Genomic DNA, 23014 nt, shown 5'->3' on the forward strand with positions numbered 1-23014 from the left:
TCTGTCGTGTGGCAGTGAAAGGGTTAACCATTTGTCACGCAGGAGTGAAAGGGTTAACCTGCTGTATTATAGTCGCAGTGAAAGGGTTAAAACTAGGGATGCTCGATATTGGCTTTTTTACCGATACACCGATATTGTCCAACTCTTAATTTCCGATACCGATATCAACCGGTACCGATATATGCAGGGTTCCCCCCCCCCCCAAAATACGGAATAATTTCAGGTAATTAATAGGGATGCACCGAAAATTCGGCTACCGAAAATTATCGGCCGGAAATGGTTAAAACGGCTCTTTCGGCTTTTGGCCGAAAGGGTTTTAGCACCGAAAATATATGACCGAAAGTCAAATAACGTGTTGTTGTGATGACGTCATCAAAACGCGACTACAGACATACCGTAGCATGCGCAACATGTAACGTGAGCAGCTTGGCAGCTCTTCCTGCATTCTACAGCCTGTGATAACTAACTCCTCTTGGGAGTAGGGATGCCCCCCGAAACCCGGTTCTAAACTAAATTAGAAAAAACCGGAGTATTGATCAGCTCCGACGTTAACGGTACTGCTATCAGTAGTCTAGGAGCGGATTAGCTACGGAGCTAACAGTGTACCATCCATCTGCGACGCAACGGTGGCAGCAACAGTGGACACTGAGTAATGTTAACGTTATGACGAGTTCATACTACACTACACGTATGAACACGACATAACGTTACTCCGTTTAAATGAAGTGTTTAATTAGCAGCAATCTGTTGTTGAAAATGTATCGTTAAACCGGAAATGGAAATGCAAGGACAGGAAGTCGTCATCAATCGTTGTAGTCTTTTAGTCAGTCTGGAATTAATGTATGCATTCAAAAGTGCTGAATAAATGTTTTATGGGCCCATAATAGTGATTATTAATATTATTTAAGTTAAGTTTAGCCATAATCATGTCTTTTGCCATAATCAGGTAGCTAAAAAAAAAAAAAAAAAAAAAAAAACATATATTTATATTAATCATTTTCGGCCTTTCGGCATTTGGTTTTCGGCCAACTGTTTCCTATTTTCGGTATCGGTTTCGGCCAAGAATTTCCCATTCGGTGGATCCCTAGTAATTAACATTACTTATTACATGGCGTTTTCACATTCGCCGAAATGCTTGCTTGTGATTGGTCAATAGCCCCCCGACAGCGGTCATTATTTTTCAATAATGACCGCTGTTTTTTCAATAATGACCGCTGTGCGCAGCTGTTCGCAATCAAGCCCACTGACACACACTGTCTGCTGCCGGCGATGACAGGGGGCGGAGCGACGAGCGGAGCCAGAACACAGCGGAGCCAGAACAGTCAGAGGTTGCCCGCGATAATAATAATCACTTTATTTGGGCTGACAGAGCCACAGAACAACTGCGATTTGTCAAATGAATTAGGTATATTGTTAGTAAGTTAGCCATGTAATAAGCGGGATAATGTATAGCTTTACTCGGTCAGTCGCAAAATAATTGACCTTCACTGACGTTTAAAACACCTCGCCGAAGCGGCTCGGTATTTTAAACTACGTGTCGGTCAATTATTTTGCGACAATGACCTCGTAGCTATACATTATCCCTTACATATCTCTTGTTGTGGAATTAACACAACATTATGCATACTTTTGACAATAAATAAAATCAGAATTTGTTCTTACTTGCTCGCCTGGGTAAATAAAGGTTATAGAAATGTTAAAAAAAAAAAAAGGTATTTTTTGAAAACAGATACCGATATTTTCCGATATCACATTTTAATGCCAATATCGGACATCCCTAGTTAAAACCGTTTGGTAGTGCGGCGGTGTGAAAGTGTGGGGGGGGGGGGGAAGCGGGAGAGCCACTCACCAGGACACATTCACAGATGTTCCCCTGCTTGCAGCACAGGCCCTTGAGGCAGACGAAGGCCCCGCACACCAGGCACAGCGCGGGGTCCTTTGGCACCTTCTTGCAGGCGGAGCAGGCCTTCCTGTGGTAGTACTGGAAGATGGTGTTGTAGTTCTCTGGGAGCTGCAGGAGGCGAGGGGTCGCCCACTGGGGGTCCTGGACCAGCAGAGTCTGGGGGAAGGAGGAGGAGAGAGTTACAAGAGTTACTGATCCTGGACCAGCAGAGTCTGTGGGGAGGAGGAGGAGACCGGAAGAGTTACAAGAGTTACTGATCCTGGACCAGCAGAGTCTGTGGGGAGGAGGAGGAGACCGGAAGAGTTACAAGAGTTACTGATCCTGGACCAGCAGAGTCTGTGGGGAGGAGGAGGAGACCGGAAGAGTTACCAGAGTTACTGATCCTAGAACAGAGGAGAGAGACCCGATGGAAACCAGTTTCTACAACAGTTAGCAAGAGAAGAGAGTGAAGAGAGACCCAGTGAAGGAAACCTGAGCCACCAGGACGCCCCCTTAAAAGACTTCGCGACTCAGCTTCCAACGCTCTACAAACTGCGGTTAACGGTCTGTAGTGTGGTAGTGAACGGGTTAACCTTCCGTAGTGGGGTGGTGAAAGGGTTAACCCTGACGGTCATACACATATAATGCACCAACAGTTGGTGCAAATAAAACTCCTAATACTATAAAAATTAACAAAATAAAGCACAGTCTCGTCGGAGCGATCAGAAAGGCAGCCATCAGAGCAGCGCCAGTTGTATCACTAGTGTGAAAGGGTTAACCATCTGTACTGTGGTAGTGAAAGGTTAACCTTCTGTAGTGTGGTAGTGAAAGGGTTAACCCTCTATAGTGTGATAGTTAAAGGGTTAACCTTCTATAGTGTGGTAGTGAAAGGGTTAACCTTATATAGTGTGGTAGTGAAAGGGTTAACCTTCTGTAATGTGGTAGTGAAAGGTTAACCTTCTATAGTGTGGTAGTGAAAGGGTTAACCTTCTGTAGTGTGGTAGTGAAAGGTTAACCTTCTATAGTGTGGTAGTGAAATGGTTAACCTTCTGTAGTGTGGTAGTGAAAGGGTTAACAGTCTGTAGTGTGGTAGTGAAAGGGTTAACCTTCTATAGTGTGGTAGTGAAAGGGTTAACCTTATATAGTGTGGTAGTGAAAGGGTTAACCTTCTATAGTGTGGTAGTTAAAGGGTTAACCGTATATAGTGTGGTAGTGAAAGGGTTAACCTTCTGTAGTGTGGTAGTGAAAGGTTAACCTTCTAGTGTGGTAGTGAAAGGGTTAACCTTCTATAGTGTGGTAGTTAACTCTTTCAGTGCCACTCACGAGATTTCTCTGGTTTTTTTATAGGTGGTTGCGTGCCACTCACGAGATTTCTCTGAATTATTATTATTATTATTTTTTTGCTATCTGAAAAATTATTGCATCACCCGAGCCTACCCGAGTATAGCCGAGCTGCGCCGGTGATCACTGTGGAAAAAAGCGCCCCGTCGTCTCCCAGATGACATAAGTGATTTTGGAATGGACTCAATGAAAATGAATGGGGAAAAAAATCCGGTACTCCACATTTTCCAGTTCACTGATCCAGCCGGGGTTACCACAGTTCATTCTGGAGCCTCAGATCCCCGCGGATCATGGAGATCTACAGTGTCGCGTTGGATCCATACACGTATCGATTTTTTCGAATGGTGATCAGGAATTGGAATATACCAGTTGGATACCATCTGATGTCAGGTAAGGGCTCTATGTTATCAGTGGTAGGATAATCGGAGTAAGTTTGATGAAGTTATAAGCTGTTTTGTGAAATGTCTTCTTTCGGTTTCACTGTAAAAGTCGGTGAGGAAATCAACGGAGCGATTATCAGTGCGCGGCCGTAATGTGCTTGCGTGCACGTATAATATTGATCATCTAGCGTTTATTTGAAAACGATTCATAAAAAGGCCGACGAATATCAACGTTGTGGAATATTCCACTAAAAGACGATTTTCATAGAATGCTCCAGAATGAGCTGTTTTTTATATCAAAACGGGGGCTTTTCTAACTGCTCTGAAACGGAAACGACGCGATAAAAAAACAATCTGCCTTCACAGCACTGACTGGAAAATAGTCTTTGATAATGCGATGGGCAGATTAGACACATAGCCATAATTTAAAACATAGATTAGGCGATATCAACGTTAACATTGGCGCCGATGGTGGCATTCAAGCGGTAAAACGGAAAACCAGGCGTGGCACTGAAAGAGTTAAAGGGTTAACCTTATATAGTGTGGTAGTGAAAGGGTTAACCTTCTGTAGTGTGGTAGTGAAAGGTTAACCTTCTAGTGTGGTAGTGAAAGAGTTAACCTTCTGTAGTGTGGTAGTGAAAGGGTTAACCATCTATAGTGTGGCAGTGAAAGGGTTAACCTTCTGTAGTGTGGTAGTGAAATGGTTAACATGTAGTGTGGTAGTGAAAGGGTTAACATGTAGTGTGGTAGTGAAAGGGTTAACATGTAGTGTGGTAGTGAAAGGGTTAACCATCTGTACTGTGGTAGTGAAAGGGTTAACCTTTTATAGTGTGGTAGTGAAAGGGTTAACCTTCTATAGTGTGTTAGTGAAAGGGTTAACCTTCTATAGTGTGGTAGGGTTGACCTTCTATAGTGTGGTAGTGAAAGGGTTAACCTTCTGTAGTGTGGTAGTGAAAGGGTTAACCTGCTATAGTGTGGTAGTGAAAGGGTTAACCTGCTATAGTGTGGTAGTGAAAGGGTTAACCTGATATAGTCTGGTTAAGAGGAAATAAATTACAGGGATTTCTGGCTCCAAACTCATTGTCTTCTAAAGCTGATCCCAGATCAGACGGAGAGCAATGACTTCTCATCAGAAAAAGACAGTGAACTAGGGGGGGGGGTCCTAGTTACCCATCAGGAATACTTCTTGAACTAAGCCCGTTCGAGTGTATCAAAAATAAATAAATATCAGGCTTGTTTCCAGCCGCATAAATCTCCCAGAGTGTCCCGACTGTGTGAAACGCTCGTCGGGCTGAACTGTCCTTCAAGCTGTGGCTCCGGACCATAAATAACTCTCTCCGTTTAGAGGCGACGGGGAAACGGTCCCAAATCGTCGCGCTTTACGGCACTTTGCGGGAGTTTTGATGCATTGACACCTAAAAATATCAACCTGGGCTGTCGCCGGATGACAGAGTGAGGCGCGGAGCACGTGGGGGGGGGGGGGGGGGGGGAGGAGGAGGAGGAGGAGGAGGAGGAGAGGCGCCGCTGTCGGACACACGGAAACAGCTCTTGGCCTTCTTGACAGCCAAGGTTAAAAAAGCCCTTTCAAAGTGTCAACGCTACGTGAGTCATGACTGTACATTATGTGCGTTAATCATCCGCGGGACAACAATGTCATCAGTATGGGACGGTTTGAGTTGTCAAGTCGTTCATCCTCGTCTTCACCGGGGATCAAGTCAAGGTCACGGGAGGGTTCTGTGATGTGGACCTGTGTGATTAAGGACTAGTCCTACTATCAACATGACATGTAATGTGATTAAGGACTAGTCCTACTATCAACATGACATGTAATGTGATTAAGGACTAGTCCTACTATCAACATGACATGTACTGTGATTAAGGACTAGTCCTACTATCAACATGACATGTAATGTGATTAAGGACTAGTCCTACTACTCTCATGACATGTACTGTGATTAAGGACTAGTCCTACTATCAACATGACATATAATGTGATTAAGGACTAGTCCTACTACTCTCATGACATGTAATGTGATTAAGGACTAGGCCTACTATTCGATAGTCACTGGGTGGGAACAATTTGAATAGTCTAAAATCGTATGGTCTTGTTTTCACTTAATAGCGAATGTGAGGTAATCCAACAAGCGCGAATGTGAGGTAATCCAACAAGCGAGCTAACAGCTAACGCTAGTGAATCAAGCTAGTGCATTTCCAGAAACAACAGCATTAATTCTGAAATCACTGACGCTTGAAATATGTCAGCTTAGTGAAATGGCAAACGTACAAAACCTTGCTACCATGTAACATCTCCCATCTCTCTTTCTTCATCTTTCTTTTCTGTTCTCCTAGCCAGGCGGCACGGTGGTGTAGTGGTTAACACTGTCGCCTCACAGCAAGAAGGTCCAGGGTTCGATTCCCGCTTGGGGACCAGGTTTCCATGATGCCAGGTACCCAGGTGGGGTATCTTCCAGGCCTTTCTGTGTGGAGTTTGCATGTTCTCCCCGTGCTCGCAAGGGTTTCCCCCCCGATAAGATAAACCCAATGGAAAAACATGCACAACAACAGATCGCTAACGCTGTGGCGTCCTTGACGAAGACGGACAGGAGCACTTGGATTGGTCCCCTGGCGCGGCTCATGTTGACGCCTGTCTGCTCCCGGCTGCCCTTGGGGAAGGACGACGGGATGGGTTAATCGCAGAGACAAATCGCATCGGCGATTCTAAAGAGACAATGCATGCGTGTGTGTTCCGGTGTGTGTGCTAAAAAAAAAAAAACTAACCGCTGTGTGTACCGCTAAAACATTGAGTGTCGTTGCATGCCGAATAAAGACCTCTGCAACAGGTCCTGCATTATTAACAGAATGCTACCTGGCTAACTAGCTACCTGTACCCAGCATGCCATTCAGCGGTGTAACAGTTAATAGGGTCCCCTCTCAATACACTACGCGAGGGCCTGTCCAGTGAACTTGACTTTCAGTAGCTCGTCACACGAAAGATCATTGAGCGCATCCTGCTCAGACAGTGGCCTGCTGCGCAGGGTTTCCGTTTTTACCGGGAAAATCTGTTGAAGTCAGACATATTTAAATCTCTCCGGTCATAATGTCCTGTGAAAATAATTCCCTCTAAGCACAATTTGAATTGTATTTAAATAGGCTAAAATTAAATGCGATGAACGAAACAATCGTTACATTTGTTTCATTGTTGCTTCACTCTGATAGAGCGCGGCTAGAGTGCGCTCGGATTGAATGTTTTTTTTAATTTATTTTGTATTGAGCCTGCGTAGCGCTCAAAACGTCAAATTCTATCAACACTTTTTTTTAAGCTCCGGCCAAAATGCGTGGTGACGTGTTGACCAATTTAGGAGGGGGATCCCAATGATATATCAATAAAAACTTACTGTGAGTTCATGTCCAAGGGATATGTTCATGAGCACAGCAAGTTTCACCGCAGTTCCTGGCATTTTTAACCAGTGGAGAAAGGTAAGAGAGATTTCCCTATCGTTTTTCTTATATGAATTATTCAACCTACGTTAATAAAACATACCTGGTGATCAACTACAGTTTGCTGTGAACGTTATGATATGTGTGTAGTGTTCTGATACAACGATTATTGGTGAAGCGATGTCGAAATTCATTTGGGGTGTGACAGCTGCTGCAGCGCGACCTGTGGTTTGCTGATGAGAATGGCGGGGCGGGAGCTTAATGCTGGATTAGCGTATCGCTTCGTTGGGAGGCAGAGATAGTCATTGGATTCGGCAAATCACGCAACGTTTAGATTTCAGTGAACCCCACATGATAATGTTGCCGTCTCAGTAGTGCCAAATTTCTCAGTTCTTCGCTTGATATAATTAATACAAATGTCCAATATAACGGAATTCGTTAGCTCATAAAAATGTGATTATAACAGACTGCTGTTTAATGTCTGGCCGACTGCCCACAGACGGAAATTCGCCTATTTGATTTCAAGTCAGAAGCAGCACTGGTCTATCGACGGGACTTATTTTATTTGGAATATAATGTATACGCAAAAGTAGCCTAGTTTTAAGTTAAAATATTATAAATCTACATGCCTTGAGGATGTCATTCTTTATATAGCCTGCCTATCAATTGTTTTTAAGCTCAATAAACTCTGACCGGAATTTCTCCCACTTGTCCGGGAGATTGAAATCTTACAGTACACGGAGACCGGCACCAATATTTTCTAACGGAAACCCTGCTGCTGCGTCATGCGTAATGAACGGATCTTTGATCCAGTTGTCCAAATTGTCCATGCGCTCTCTCCGAAATTGTTCAATGAGCCCTTCTAGTGGCTACAGATGATGGGCTTCAAATAATTTTTTGCAACATTCTGTTCCTACAAAAAGCCATCAAGCAGGAAATACCCCAAAATCTCCGCAGATTATCCTGGAGTGCCACTAACGGAGTCTTAATCCAGCTCATTATCAGCACATTTATCTGCCAATGGGTTGTTTTTGTCTGCAAGAAAAATCTGTGCTTCTTCGGAGTTAAAAAAAGGGCGATTTAATACTCTGCCTAGAGATAGCCACCTCACTTCAGTGTGGTATAGCAGCTGGTTATGCGCAGAGCCCATTTCATCGCGGCCAACCGGCACCGCTTCTGACAACAAACCTATCCATTGAGAGTCCAGGTTACACACAAAAGACCAGACCCCCCCTCCCGCAATTATAAATGCACAGGAGATGTGTAATGGAATACTGTGTGTCGTTGATGAAGGGGCGAGACATGGCAAATACACACAGCTGCCAGGTGGAAAACTCGATCTGAGTTTTCTTTTTGTTGCCAATGTGCGCCCCGTAGTTTGAGAACCGATGCACTACAGTGTATGTGCCAGTAAAAACAATGGAAAATACATTTTATATTTACAAAACGATATTCTCATAGACTATCCCTACCATTTACGTACCAAGACGTCCACGTTAACATCATAATGGAGTACAGATTCAAATCAAATAAAATGTATTTGTAAGGCCCGACAACACACGTTAATGTCCCCATGGGGCCGGACACGTCTTCTTTAAACAAGTCAAGAAGAAACATCACAATAAATCAAGAACAAAACAAAAACACCATAAAGTCCAAATTTTTTAAAATAAATGAATGCAACACTCCCAGACATACCCCATGCGAAGGTAAGGAAAAACTCACTAAAACCTAACAATGTGGAGGAGAGACAACCTTAGAAGGGCCGTTCAAGGGGGGATCTCCCTTCTTAGATATCGGTGATAGTAGTGTTGTAATAAAACAGGTGAAACAGTTGGTAAGCATGCACTCATATGCGTAATGAAAGACCGATAAAGATGACAGAGGGCGCCGTGAAGACTCGGACTCACCAGCGATTGCTCGGCCTGCTTCTCGGCAAGCCCGGTGACCTCGGTGCACCACTGGCTCACCAGGGCGAAGGCGCCGACGGGCCAGTCCAGGCAGGAGGCGCAGAGCAGGGGGCTGGGGGGCGTGGGGGCGGAGGCCAGGAGGCCCAGACACACGGCCAGGGTGGAGAACTCCTCCTCCTCCTGAGGGGGGCGCACACACACGCAAAGACACCCGCGTTCACTTGGGAAGCACTTTAACCATTTCACTGCCACACTACAGAAGGTTAACCCTTTACTATCACACTACCGACGGTAAAGGCTGGTGGAGGCTAGCTGCTGTAGGGCTGGAGGAGGCTAGCTGCTGCAGGGCTGGTAGAGGATAGCTGCTGCAGGGCTGGTGGAGGCTAGCTGCTGTAGGCTAGCTGCTGTAGGGCTGGTGGAGGCTAGCTGCTGCAGGGCTGGTGGAGGCTAGCTGCTGCAGGGCTGGTGGAAGCTAGCTGCTGCAGGGCTGGTGGAGGCTAGCTGCTGCTAGAGGGCTGGTGGAAGCTAGCTGCTGCAGGGCTGGTGGAGGCTAGCTGCTGCTAGAGGGCTGGTGGAAGCTAGCTGCTGCCGGGCTGGTGGAGGCTAGCTGCTGCTAGAGGGCTGGTGGAAGCTAGCTGCTGCAGGGCTGGTGGAGGCTAGCTGCTGCTAGAGGGCTGGTGGAAGCTAGCTGCTGCAGGGCTGGTGGAGGCTAGCTGCTGCTAGAGGGCTGGTGGAGGCTAGCTGCTGCAGGGCTGGTGGAGGCTAGCTGCTGCAGGGCTGGTGGAGGCTAGCTGCTATAGGGCTGGTGGAAGCTAGCTGCTGCAGGGCTGGTGGAGGCTAGCTGCTGCAGGGCTGGTGGAGGCTAGCTGCTATAGGGCTGGTGGAGGCTAGCTGCTAGAGGGCTGGTGGAGGCTAGCTGCTGCTCCAGGGCTGGTGGAAGCTAACTGCTGCAGGGCTGGTGGAGGCTAGCTGCTGCTGCAGGGCTGGTGGAGGCTAGCTGCTGCTGCAGGGCTGGTGGAGGCTAGCTGCTATAGGGCTGGTGGAGGCTAGCTTCTGCTGCAGGGCTGGTGGAGGCTAGCTGCTGCAGGGCTGGTGGAGGCTAGCTGCTGCAGGGCTGGTGGAGGCTAGCTGCTGCAGGGCTGGTGGAGGCTAGCTGCTATAGGGCTGGTGGAGGCTAGCTTCTGCTGCAGGGCTGGTGGAGGCTAGCTGCTGCAGGGCTGGTGGAGGCTAGCTGCTGCAGGGCTGGTGGAGGCTAGCTTCTGCTGCAGGGCTGGTGGAGGCTAGCTTCTGCTGCAGGGCTGGTGGAGGCTAGCTGCTGCAGGGCTGGTGGAGGCTAGCTGCTGCTAGAGGGCTGGTGGAGGCTAGCTTCTGCTGCAGGGCTGGTGGAGGCTAGCTGCTGCAGGGCTGGTGGAGGCTAGCTGCTGCAGGGCTGGTGGAAGCTAGCTGCTATAGGGCTGGTGGAGGCTAGCTGCTGCAGGGCTGGTGGAGGCTAGCTGCTATAGGGCTGGTGGAGGCTAGCTTCTGCTGCAGGGCTGGTGGAGGCTAGCTGCTGCAGGGCTGGTGGAGGCTAGCTGCTGCTCCAGGGCTGGTGGAAGCTAACTGCTGCAGGGCTGGTGGAGGCTAGCTGCTGCAGGGCTGGTGGAGGCTAGCTGCTATAGGGCTGGTGGAGGCTAGCTTCTGCTGCAGGGCTGGTGGAGGCTAGCTGCTGCAGGGCTGGTGGAGGCTAGCTGCTGCAGGGCTGGTGGAGGCTAGCTGCTGCAGGGCTGGTGGAGGCTAGCTGCTGCAGGGCTGGTGGAGGCTAGCTGCTGCAGGGCTGGTGGAGGCTAGCTGCTATAGGGCTGGTGGAGGCTAGCTGCTGCAGGGCTGGTGGAGGCTAGCTGCTGCAGGGCTGGTGGAGGCTAGCTGCTGCAGGGCTGGTGGAGGCTAGCTGCTGCAGGGCTGGTGGAGGCTAGCTGCTGCAGGGCTGGTGGAGGCTAGCTGCTGCAGGGCTGGTGGAGGCTAGCTGCTGCAGGGCTGGTGGAGGCTAGCTTCTGCAGGGCTGGTGGAGCCTAGCTGCTAGAGGGGGATCATCCCTAATGTTCCCGGGGTCCTGTGTGATAGTAAAGGGTTAACCTTCTGTAGTGTGGCAGTGAAAGGGTTAACCTTCTGTGTATTGTCGCAGTGAAAGGGTTAACCTGCTGTTGTGCGGCAGTGAGCGGGTTAAAACACTACTACACCATTATTTATCTATTAATTACAAAATGATTTGCACTACATCCATACCTAATGTTCAGTGCTAGACTAAGGCCCCGTTTAGACGGAAACGCTAGCAGGTGAATCCGCTAAAATATTTTTTCGGATGTGCCTTTCGTTTATATGGAAACGGCGTTTTTACGGGGTGAAACCGCAAAAAAGTGAGACTACCTTCCAGAGTGGAATTCCTAGAAACGCAAAAGCTTTGCGCTCTCGTCTAAACTGTTAAAACGTATAAATTTGATAAAACGATGACGAAAGGGTTGTCACGGCTCTGGTCGCGCGTACTGCTTACGTCACAGGTAGCAGGTATGCGCCAGTAGCCGAGACGTAAACAAAGCAAGTATGTCTGACTTATATCAACGGAGATCACCTGAAGGCTACATTGGCAGTACTTTTAACCCTTTCACTGCCACACGACAGAAGGTTACCCCTTTACTATCACACAACCGGCTGTCGTGTGGCAGTGAAAGGGTTAAATACACAAGAATCTGTCCCGCGGCGTGAGTGGACCCACTGTCTGTGAGTGACTCTGCTTTGGTGCAATCACATTCCCCATCCACAGTCTGCGAATCAGAGGCAGAGTAGGGCGGGTCTTCACAGCACGTCATGTGACATATGCGCCAATCGTGTGACAGCGGGGCTCCGTCATTACAGCGTCGTCTGCACGGAGAATTTCACCCCAAAACGCTCGTCTAAACGTAAAATTTAAAGTGAAACCGCAAGATGACTTTTGCGGTTTCTGTTCACAAAACGCTCGTCTAAACGGGGCCTCACACTCCCTAAATGTAGCACTGAACGTGGACAGGGAGTCCTTCATTCCGACAGCCATCAGACTTTACAATGCATCACTGAGCACAGGGTGACAGTTACCATCTTCCTGGACTTTTACTTTTAAAACAACACTGTTCAATATTACACTTACTGAAGACTCCTGTAGACTTCTGTATATTTTTACTGTAGTGTGGAGGAGGAGCTAAAAGAGATGTGGAGGAAGAGCTAAATGAGATGTGGAGGAGGAGCTAAAGGAGATGTGGAGGAGCTAAATGAGACATGGAGGAGGAGCTAAAGGAGATGTGGAGGAGGAGCTAAATGAGATGTGGAGGAGCTAAATGAGACATGGAGGAGGAGCTAAAGGAGATGTGGAGGAAGAGCTAAATGAGATGTGGAGGAGGAGCTAAAGGAGATGTGGAGGAGCTAAATGAGACATGGAGGAGGAGCTAAAGGAGATGTGGAGGAGGAGCTAAATGAGATGTGGAGGAGCTAAATGAGACATGGAGGAGGAGCTAAAGGAGATGTGGAGGAGGAGCTAAATGAGATGTGGAGGAGGAGCTAAATGAGATGTGGAGGAGGAGCTAAAGGAGATGTGGAGGAGGAGCTAAATGAGATGTGGAGGAGCTAAATGAGACATGGAGGAGGAGCTAAAGGAGATGTGGAGGAGGAGCTAAATGAGACGTGGAGGAGGAGCTAAATGAGATGTGGAGGAGGAGCTAAAGGAGATGTGGAGGAGGAGCTAAATGAGATGTGGAGGAGCTAAATGAGACATGGAGGAGGAGCTAAAGGAGATGTGGAGGAGGAGCTAAATGAGACGTGGAGGAGGAGCTAAATGAGATGTGGAGGAGGAGCTAAAGGAGATGTGGAGGAGGAGCTAAATGAGATGTGGAGGAGGAGCTAAATGAGACATGGAGGAGGAGCTAAAGGAGACGGGGAGGAGGAGCTAGATGAGACATGGAGGAGCTAAATGAGATGTGGAGGAGGAGCTAAAGGAGATGTGGAGGAGGAGCTAAATGAGATGTGGAGGAGCTAAATGAGACATGGAGGAGGAGCTAAAGGAGACGGGGAGGAGGAGCTAGAGGAGACATGGAGGAGGAGCTAAAGGAGACATGGAGGAGCTAAATGAGACGGGGAGGAGGAGCTAGAGGAGACGTGGAGGAGGAGCTAAAGGAGACATGGAGGAGGAGCTAAATGAGACGGGGAGGAAGAGCTAGATGAGACGTGGAGGAGCTAAAGGAGACATGGAGGAGGAGCTAAAGGAGACATGGAGGAGGAGCTAAAGGAGACGTGGAGAAGGAGCTAAAGTAGACATGGAGGAGGAGCTAAAGGAGACATGGAGGAGGAGCTAAAGGAGACGTGGAGAAGGAGCTAAAGTAGACATGGAGGAGGAGCTAAAGGAGACATGGAGGAGGAGCTAAATGAGATGTGGAGGAGCTAAAGGAGACATGGAGGAGGAGCTAAAGGAGACGTGGAGGAGGAGCTAGAGAAGACGTGGAGGAGCTAAATGAGATGTGGAGGAGGAGCTAAAGGAGATGGAGGAGGAGCTAAATGAGACGTGGAGGAGGAGCTAGAGGAGACGTGGAGGAGCTAAATGAGATGTGGAGGAGCTAAATGAGATGTGGAGGAGGAGCTAAATGTGACATGGGGGAGGAGCTGAATGAGAAGTGGAGGAGGAGCTAAAGGAGACATGGGGAGGAGCTAAATGAGACGTGGATGAGGAGCTAAAGGAGAGGTAGAGGAGGAGCTAAAGGAGAGGTAGAGGAGGAGCTAAAGGAGACGTGGAGGAGGAGCTAAAGGAGTCGTGGAGAAGGAGCTAAAGGAGACGTGGAGGAGGAGCTAGAGGAGACGTGGAGGAGGAGCTAGAGGAGACGTGGAGGAGGAGCTAAAGGAGAGGTAAAGGAGGAGCTAAATGAGATGTGGAGGAGGAGCTAAAGGAGAGGTAGAGGAGGAGCTAAAGGAGAGGTAGAGGAGGAGCTAAAGGAGACGTGAGGAGGAGCTAGAGGAGACGTGGAGGAGGAGCTAAAGGAGACGTGGAGGAGGAGCTAAAGGAGACGTGGAGGAGGAGCTAAAGGAGACGTGGAGGAGGAGCTAAAGGAGACGTGGAGGAGGAGCTAAAGGAGACGTGGAGGAGATAAATGTGACAGAGGAGCTAAATGTGACGTGGAGGAGCTAAATTAGAGGTAGAGGAGGAGCTAAAGGAGAGGTGGAGGAGGAGTTACCAGGCAGCCCGTCAGGTTGTCTCCGTACAGGTGATGCTGCAGGAGGGAGGAGAGGCGCAGGTAGGGCAGGCAGAACTGCTGGAGGCTGAACTCTATGGACTGTGGAGACCACACACTGGAGCTGAGCTGGGGGGGGGGGGGAGAGATAGGGGGGGGGGGGGGGAGAGAGAGGAGAGAGGGAGAGGAGATAGAGAGAGAGGGGGGAGAGGGAGAGAGAGAGAGGAGAGAGAGGGGAGAGAGAGAGGAGAGAGGGAGAGAGAGAGAGAGAGAGAGAGAGAGAGAGAGAGAGAGAGAGAGAGAGAGAGAGAGAGAGAGAGAGAGAGAGAGAGAGAGAGAGAGAGAGAGAGAGACACACATGGTTGTAATGCTTCATCAATAACCGCTCAACAGCTGGCTGATAATGGGAGGTGATGTATATCTCCTTCAGGGACTAGTGGAGATATCAGAGCATTGTTGCTCGGGGGATAATGGGCAATTCATCATGTAAGAGAGGCAAATGGGAACAGAAGGAAGGCAGCGAGAACAAGGGAGCAGGGGAGGAGGAGGAGCCACCGGACGCTGGGGTTTGGAACGTGTCCTAGACGCTTGGTTGTTTCTGTGCGTGTGACTCACCATTGAGGATTCTTCAGTGTTGACCTTGTAGACACTCTTGTCCTTGGAGAGCACGGAGATCACGTGACTGAGGAGCGCCTCCAGACACTGTTCCGCGTCGGCCGCGTTCTGCGAGGGAACAAAAAAACATCAAGGCGGTTATTTTTTTTTTTGGAGCTGAAAAAGACGGATGATAACTCCGAAAGTGCACAGTTTTGTACAGCCCTGGCCTACTCCTATTCTATAATTATATTTGAACAGTAATCCAGAACTATTTTATTGCACTTTTTTTTTTAATCTATTCTATTCTACTATTTTATTGCACTGCACCGTTGCACTATTTTACTCTGTCTATTTTATCTTACTCTTTTTATTATCGTCTATTTAAACCTGAATCAAACCATAAACAAGGTGTGGCCTGTTGGGATGTTAGATCCTAATGTGAAAAACTGTGATTTTACATGTCTGCACTTTATGTGCTCATTTTAGGCCTGTCTTTTTGTTCTGTTGTGAAGCACTTTGAGCTGCAGTTTCTGTAAGAAAGGTGCTCTACAAATAAAGTTTATTATTATTATTATATTATATTGTGCCGCTATGTTAATTTAGGTTATATTCCATTTCATTCCACCTTTTTATTTTTTTTATTCTACCATAATTCTAAGTCTGTCCGTCAATGTCGCACCAAAAACGACCAAATCAAATTCCTTGTATGTGAAAACTGCCGTGGCAATAAAGACCTTTATGATCCCGATTCTGAAAACGCACTAATGTAATGTGGGATATATATATAGATTACATTAGATTATTAGTAGAGGCTAGTCGTGGTGTTCTACACACTCCGCTTATTCTGACATGTTTCCTTTTGATGACCTTGTTTTATTAGATTCGATTAAAATGTATTGTCATCATACAGCACAAGTACAGTACAACACAAAGAGGTTTGGCATCCAACCATGCAGAGTGCAAATCTAACAGTAAAGTGCAATAGTAATATTAAACTCTGAATAAAATATATTAATTAATACTACTACTGAGTAATGTGCCAATCAGAGTTGTAGTATTAATATGTACAATGACACAGGTATAAAGACACTATTACTGGCCAGCAGCGTAACTAGTAAGAGTAGGATATGTAGAGATATAGATATAGTATCTACAGATGTAAAATGATTATGCAGGTATGTACAGACAGCATATATATATAGTATATATGAAATATGAAATAGTATGAAATGTGTATTTCTACTATTACCCTGCCCATACCTGTACCTCCTCTCCCCCATGACGCTATGAAGCCAATGTTGGCCGAACTGAACGTTTCCACACTTGGCGCCAATGTGCATTCACGGGCTACACAGTGACGGGATGACCCTTCCTTCTTTTTATAATTCCCTTGGACGCTGACAGGAAATACCCCAGGGGGCCCCACGCAATTTCCCTAGCAACAGACCACTGTCTGGTGTCCCCAATGGAGGTCACAGGAAGTCACAAGGATGACTCATCATTATAACTTTCCTCCCCCTCCCACTAGACTCTCCACTGTCAAACGTCTGAGCATCAGAAAGAGCTACTCTGCCTCTCAGTGTCCTCTCCTTCTCTCCCTCTCTCAAAACTCACACATACACAAACAGTCCGCAGGGTTTGTACACCTTTTCCAAGGCAAAATGCAAGCACTTTTCAAGCATTTTCAAGGTGCATTTTCAAGATTTTCCAGCATCTTATGCGGCTGTGGTAAATTAAATATTTACTCAAAATGATTATTTCACTTCTTCCATCACATTAAATCAGATGTTATTGTGCTAAACAACCAAAATTATGTAGACTTGGCATCATATATAACCTGGCTGAGCCGATGTGTTATGCAGTATGTCGTGTATGTCATAAATGTCATGATGAATTGAACATGGGGGACCCTGATGTAAACAAGACGAAAGTATTGCTCTGGTCTGCATCCCCTTAATAATTGTGTGTATTGAGCCGTACTGTATTGTACCCATTCTGCAATCTGTTAATAAAGTTTTCAGGGAAGAGAAATGAGGAGCTATCCCAAATGTGGTGAGGTATGCCACTTTATTCTCCCCACAAGTAAATTGCTTTGCTATCTCACTGTCAGGAAACATTGTTTGAAACATGGCCCCCATGTCATTACATGAATGGTAGGAATAGTGGCTGGTTACAGCTTTTGTTGCCCAGCATATTTCAGCTTGAAGTGTTGGATTAGAGGTAACAAATGATTTAATGGTGCCTGTGGTGTTGCTGGTTGACTGGTTCTTGGATGAGCCTGGGGATGGTAGAGGGGCAACTCCACTGCAAGCTCCTCCACTGGCTGCTCTGGCTCTCACTACACTGCTGGTTGTTGATGTGGATGTAGCTGTGCTGCTTGATGCATTGCTTGTCTGCTGGAAATAATCCACTAATGCAGGACCTGGATTTAGACGTGCTTTCATCAGAATTTGATGCTTCTTCCCTAAATAAAAAGGAGCAGCATGTTATAAATAAAACAAAGTGTTTTATTCATTTAATCTCACTGGTTGCACTTAACTTTAAGAGTATTTATTGTTTAATGTTGACATCTAATCTAAATGGATCATTATGATATTATAAATGTATATTTCATTTTCATTTATAGGCTACTGCCAATGAATTTTAGACTGAGCCTAATGATGGCCTGGAATGAACCAACTACCTTAACATTATTATCAATGTAATTAACTGTAAAGGTCACGTTAGCTGTTAGATTGCATATTCCATAAATAAACATGCTAAAATTGGCCTGGCTCGTCACGTTTGATTGAAAACGTTATTAACAGATTGCAGAATGGGTACAATACACTATGGCTCAATACACACAATTGTTAAGGGGATGCAGACCAGAGAAATACTTTCGTCTTGTTTACATCAGGGTCCGCCATTTTCAATTCATCATAACATTTATGACATACACGACATACAGGTAGACAGTACGTTACTGCGTTCCAGACTACAACTGCTCCACACCAGTTCCACACCAGTCTCCGTAAATGTTCCGTTATAAAAATAAAATACCATTTCAATACACAACAAGTTTTCGTGTTTTGAAATACATGAAAGGAAATTAGCTAACGTTGATTTGCCTAACGTTACATGCTACAACACTGCGGTGAAAAACAGAGTCCGGTAAACACGAGTTTGTAATTCCATTAGTGTATTTTGCCTGTTACTTGACTATTTCGATTATTGAAGTGGTATTTTTATAACAAACATTTACGGAGACAGGTGTGGAGCACTTGTAGTCTCGAACTTAGTTACCTGGCGAGCCAGGCCGAGACACGTTAATAACACCCATAGCTCAGTGGCTCACCTTTCAACGTGGCTCGAACGTGCAGACTCCCCCAATCCCCATGGTAAAAATCTTCAAGTCCTTTCTGCATATTTTGCACACGGCTACTCGAGGATGTTCTCCTCTGAATTATATTTGATATCTCCGAGCCAGAGCTCATTAAAACGGCAGCCTCCCGGCATTTTGGCCACACACACACGCGCGCTGTTCTCAGATGGCACAGGTAAAAACACTACGGGGTGGGGCCGAGCCACATTTCATTTTGCATGAAAGGCGAACGCAAAATAGGCTCGCGAGTCGCTCCGACTTATTTTATTTCTTTGTCTAAAAACCAAACTATTCAGTCAGATAGCGATTTATTATTAAAGTATAAAATGCAATTACAATTTCAATAACTTTCCAGCACTTTATACACAATTCAAGCACATTTAAAACCTTGAAAACAGCACATTGAAATACAAGCATTTTCAAGGATTTCCAGCACCCGTACGAACCCTGTCCCTCTCTCCCCCTCTCAAAACTCTCACATACACAAACAGTCCTCTCTCTCTCTCCCCCTCTCAAAACTCACATACACAAACAGTCCTCTCTCTCTCTCCCCCTCTCAAAACTCACACATACACAAACAGTCATCTCTCTCGCTCTCTCTCCCCCTCAAAACTCTCACACATACACAAACAGTCATCTCTCTCGCTCTCTCTCCCCCTCAAAACTCTCACACATACACAAACAGTCATCTCTCTCGCTCTCTCTCCCCCTCAAAACTCTCACACATACACAAACAGTCATCTCTCTCGCTCTCTCTCCCCCTCAAAACTCTCACATACACAAACAGTCCTCGCTCTCTCTCTCCCCCTCTCAAAACTCTCACACACATACACAAACAGTCATCTCTCTCGCTCTCTCTCCCCCTCAAAACTTACACATACACAAACAGTCCTCGCTCTCTCTCTCCCCCTCTCAAAACTCTCACACACATACACAAACAGTCCCCTCTCTCTCCCCCTCAAAACTCTCACACATAATATACAAACAGTCCTCTCTCTCTCTCCCCCTCTGAAAACTCCTTCATTCCCTCTCTCTCTCTCTCTCTCTCTCTCCCCCCCTCTCAAAACTCTCACACACATACACAAACAGTCCTTCAATCCCTCTCTCTCTTTATGGAATATAATAACGTATGCAGAGTAAGCAGGAGGCTCGGTAAGCCTCCCCGCACAGTAGAATATCTGACCCGGCGATAAGCCTTGCGACATTTAGCGAATGCGTGTTCTGATAAAAAAAAAATTCAACCGGTTCGACTAATATTTTATGCGCGGAAAGAAAAGCCGCCGGCGTTTATCAAGTTGAAGGTGGCGGAATATAAAGCAGCGGGGGGGGCTCCTTATCGTGCGCGCCGCCCCCCTCGCTCGTGGATTCATAGAGGAGGCGTTTAATGTCTATGGATTTCCCTCCAGGGCTCTGATCTTTGTTCAGACTTTGCATTTTTTTTTTTTTTTTATCAACTCCAGATTTAAATACAACAACGGACATCCTTCTGAATATGGACGGCGTTACCAATCAGGATTTGAGACGCGTCTTAATGGCGGCCCGCGAAACGAGCGAAAAGCCATTGTTCACGGCGGGAGAGGGGGATTCAACCTCCGTTAGGGATGGAAACGCCCCCCCCCCCCCAAAAAGGGAGGGTTTCAGCTATTTGTCTATTGACATTCAAGCCCACCACCCTGCTAATACAGATTTAATAGACTGAAGATGGAGCCAATTAACACCGCCGCTCTCTCTCTCTCCCCTCCTCTCTCTCTCTCCCCTCCTCTCTCTCTCCCCTCCTCTCTCTCTCTCTTTCTCCCCTCCTCTCTCTCTCTCTCTCTCTCTCCCCTCCTCTCTACCACACTTCAGCAGATAATGAAGATCAATATTGCCTGCTGTGAAAACCACATAAATGAACTCAGTAACTAAGGGATTAATTCATCTCAATGCCACACTCGTACACACAATGGTTCCCTGTGGTTGTGGACAGAGCCTGGGCCGGCCGATATCGTCTCGTCACTGATATATATACCGGTATCGCCGTTTGATTAGCAGTCTTTAAAAAAAGGGCCACCTCACCTTCAAGCAACAGTTGTGATTGGAGGACATAGAAAAGAGGGCAGGGTTTGAGATAGGTCCACTGAGAGGACTGGTGAGACCACCGACCAGTAATAATTACCATTGATAAATACTTATATTGATCATAATCGTTGTATTGATCATACTTATATTTATCATAATCATTGTATTGATCATACTTATATTTATCATAATCATTGTATTGATCATACTTATATTGATAATAATCATTGTATTGATCATACTTATATTTATCATAATCATTGTATTGATCATACTTATATTGATAATAATCATTGTATTGATCATACTTATATTTATCATAATCATTGTATTGATCATACTTATATTTATCATAATCATTGTATTGATCATACTTATATTGATAATAATCATTGTATTGATCATACTTATATTTATCATAATCATTGTATTGATCATACTTATATTGATAATAATCATTGTATTGATCATATTTATATTTATCATAATCATTGTATTGATCATACTTATATTGATAATAATCATTGTATTGATCATACTTATATTTATCATAATCATTGTATTGATCATACTTAAATTGATAATAATCATTGTATTGATCATATTTATATTAATCATAATCATTGTATTGATCATACTTATATTCATCATAATCGTTGTATTGATCATACTTATATTTATCATAATCATTGTATTGATCATACTCATATTGATAATAATCATTGTATTGATCATATTTATATTAATCATAATCATTGTATTGATCATACTTATATTCATCATAATCGTTGTATTGATCATACTTATATTGATCATAATCGTTGTATTGATCATACTTATATTTATCATAATCGTTGTATTGATCATACTTATATTGATCATGATAGTTGTATTGATCACTTATATTCATCATAATCATTGTATTGATCATACTTATATTGATAATAATCATTGTATTGATCATACTTATATTGATAATAATCATTGTATTGATCATACTTATATTTATCATAATCATTGTATTGATCATACTTATATTTATCATAATAATTGTATTGATCATACTTATATTGATAATAATCATTGTATTGATCATACTTATATTGATCATAATAGTTGTATTGATCATACTTATATTTATCATAATCATTGTATTGATCATACTTATATTCATCATAATAATTGTATTGATCATACTTATATTGATAATAATCATTGTATTGATCATACTTATATTTATCATAATCATTGTATTGATTATACTTATATTGATAATAATCATTGTATTGATCATACTTATATTTATCATAATCATTGTATTGATCATACTTATATTGATCATACTTATATTGATAATAATCATTGTATTGGTCATACTTATATTGATCATAATCATTGTATTGATCATACTTATATTTATCATAATCATTGTAGGGGTGTAAAGGTACACGTATTTGTACCGAACCGTTTCAGTGTGTACCGTACCGAACGGCTGTGTACCGAACTAATACAACGGTATGTTAACCACTAACCACCGCCCACCGGGGGCTGTTTTTTTCACAATCTAATATAATAATTATAATTTTTTATTATTATTATTATTATTATTATTATTATTATTATTTTTAAAGTAGATTATTAATTTCAATATAGAATATTCGTTGACAGCCCTACAAAGTACAATTAGTTACTGCACACTACATCACCCCTGAGTGGAACATGGAAAGCGAACCGTGATTTCAAAACAGAGGTACGTACTGTACCGTGGTTTTTGTGTACCGTTACACCCCTACATGATTGTATTGATCATATTTATATGAATAATAATTATATTTCTATATAATAAGTACTGCATGCGGTGTGTTTTATCGGTACCTTCTTCAGGGCCCCGGAGGTGCCCCAGGCCAGCCTCTCCTCCGGGGTGAACTTGGCCGAGAGGGCGGCCAGGCCCTGGGTGTACTGAAGGTTGTACAGCATCCTCACCACGCAGGTGAAGTGTTCTGCAACACACAGAGATCACACATTACAGTTCACTTTGATTTGATTTTTATTAGTCTCTCGAACATAGAAACATAAAACAAGTTTAACCTTTTATTCGCCAAGGACGAGTTTCCACGTCATTCTCCGCCATGCGTAATCTGCGTAAGGCGTCTTTGAGAGCAATATTTAAAAAATCTGTGATGGCAATCATATTTTACCCACAGAGTCTTGAGATCCCCTGTTGATCTCCTCTCAACTCTCCAACGGTTCAAGAGCGCCATCTGGTGGCCGATCGGCGGATCGCCCAAACAGGAAATGGCGCGCCGGAAGTGGTGCTCGCCCATATTTCGTCCGGGCACTCGCTATCGTTAGCAGGACTCCATCTTGATACACTGGACATCGATCGGTTGCAAATAACTCGATAAACAACATGATTTGGACGTATATATTATTATACAACCTGGAAATGGATCGCATATATCAACATCCCATAATCGAGAACTTTCTGCTCCACGCGGACCACCCAACGGTCAGAGGAAGCTACGGTAAGTTTTAGCGTGTTTGAATAATATGATCCATATAAACTGCTGTGATCTATGTATCGCCCATACTACATAAATGATTTAACGTTGGCCACGGACTTATAAACCCCCCCCCCCCCCCCCGGTCACCAGCAGATGATGAGGCATGCCGCTTAGGATCTTGCACAATTGAAAGTTTTAATATGACGTCAATCGGTATCAAACTACATTTGATGATGTAATATGTATTTAGGGCTATAAATCACGTTCTGCAGAATGCTGCAGAAAACGATAAAAACATATTTATACTTTAGACCGTAT

General features: G+C 44.9%; 1 protein-coding gene across 1 annotated transcript in view; it reads right to left on the reverse strand.

Moving 5' to 3' along the window:
- The window catches only part of ubr3 (ubiquitin protein ligase E3 component n-recognin 3), a 242571-nt gene that overhangs the window by 8767 nt on the left and 210790 nt on the right, over positions 1-23014 (reverse strand). Inside the window, 5 exon segments of the mRNA XM_084314353.1 lie at positions 1850-2059; positions 8952-9131; positions 14177-14302; positions 14789-14896; positions 22068-22192. Coding sequence (XP_084170479.1) covers positions 1850-2059; positions 8952-9131; positions 14177-14302; positions 14789-14896; positions 22068-22192 — 749 coding nt within the window.

The sequence above is a fragment of the Notolepis coatsorum genome (genome assembly GCF_963971535.1).
Source record: "Notolepis coatsorum genome assembly, chromosome: 5".
Classification (NCBI taxonomy): domain Eukaryota; kingdom Metazoa; phylum Chordata; class Actinopteri; order Aulopiformes; family Paralepididae; genus Notolepis; species Notolepis coatsorum.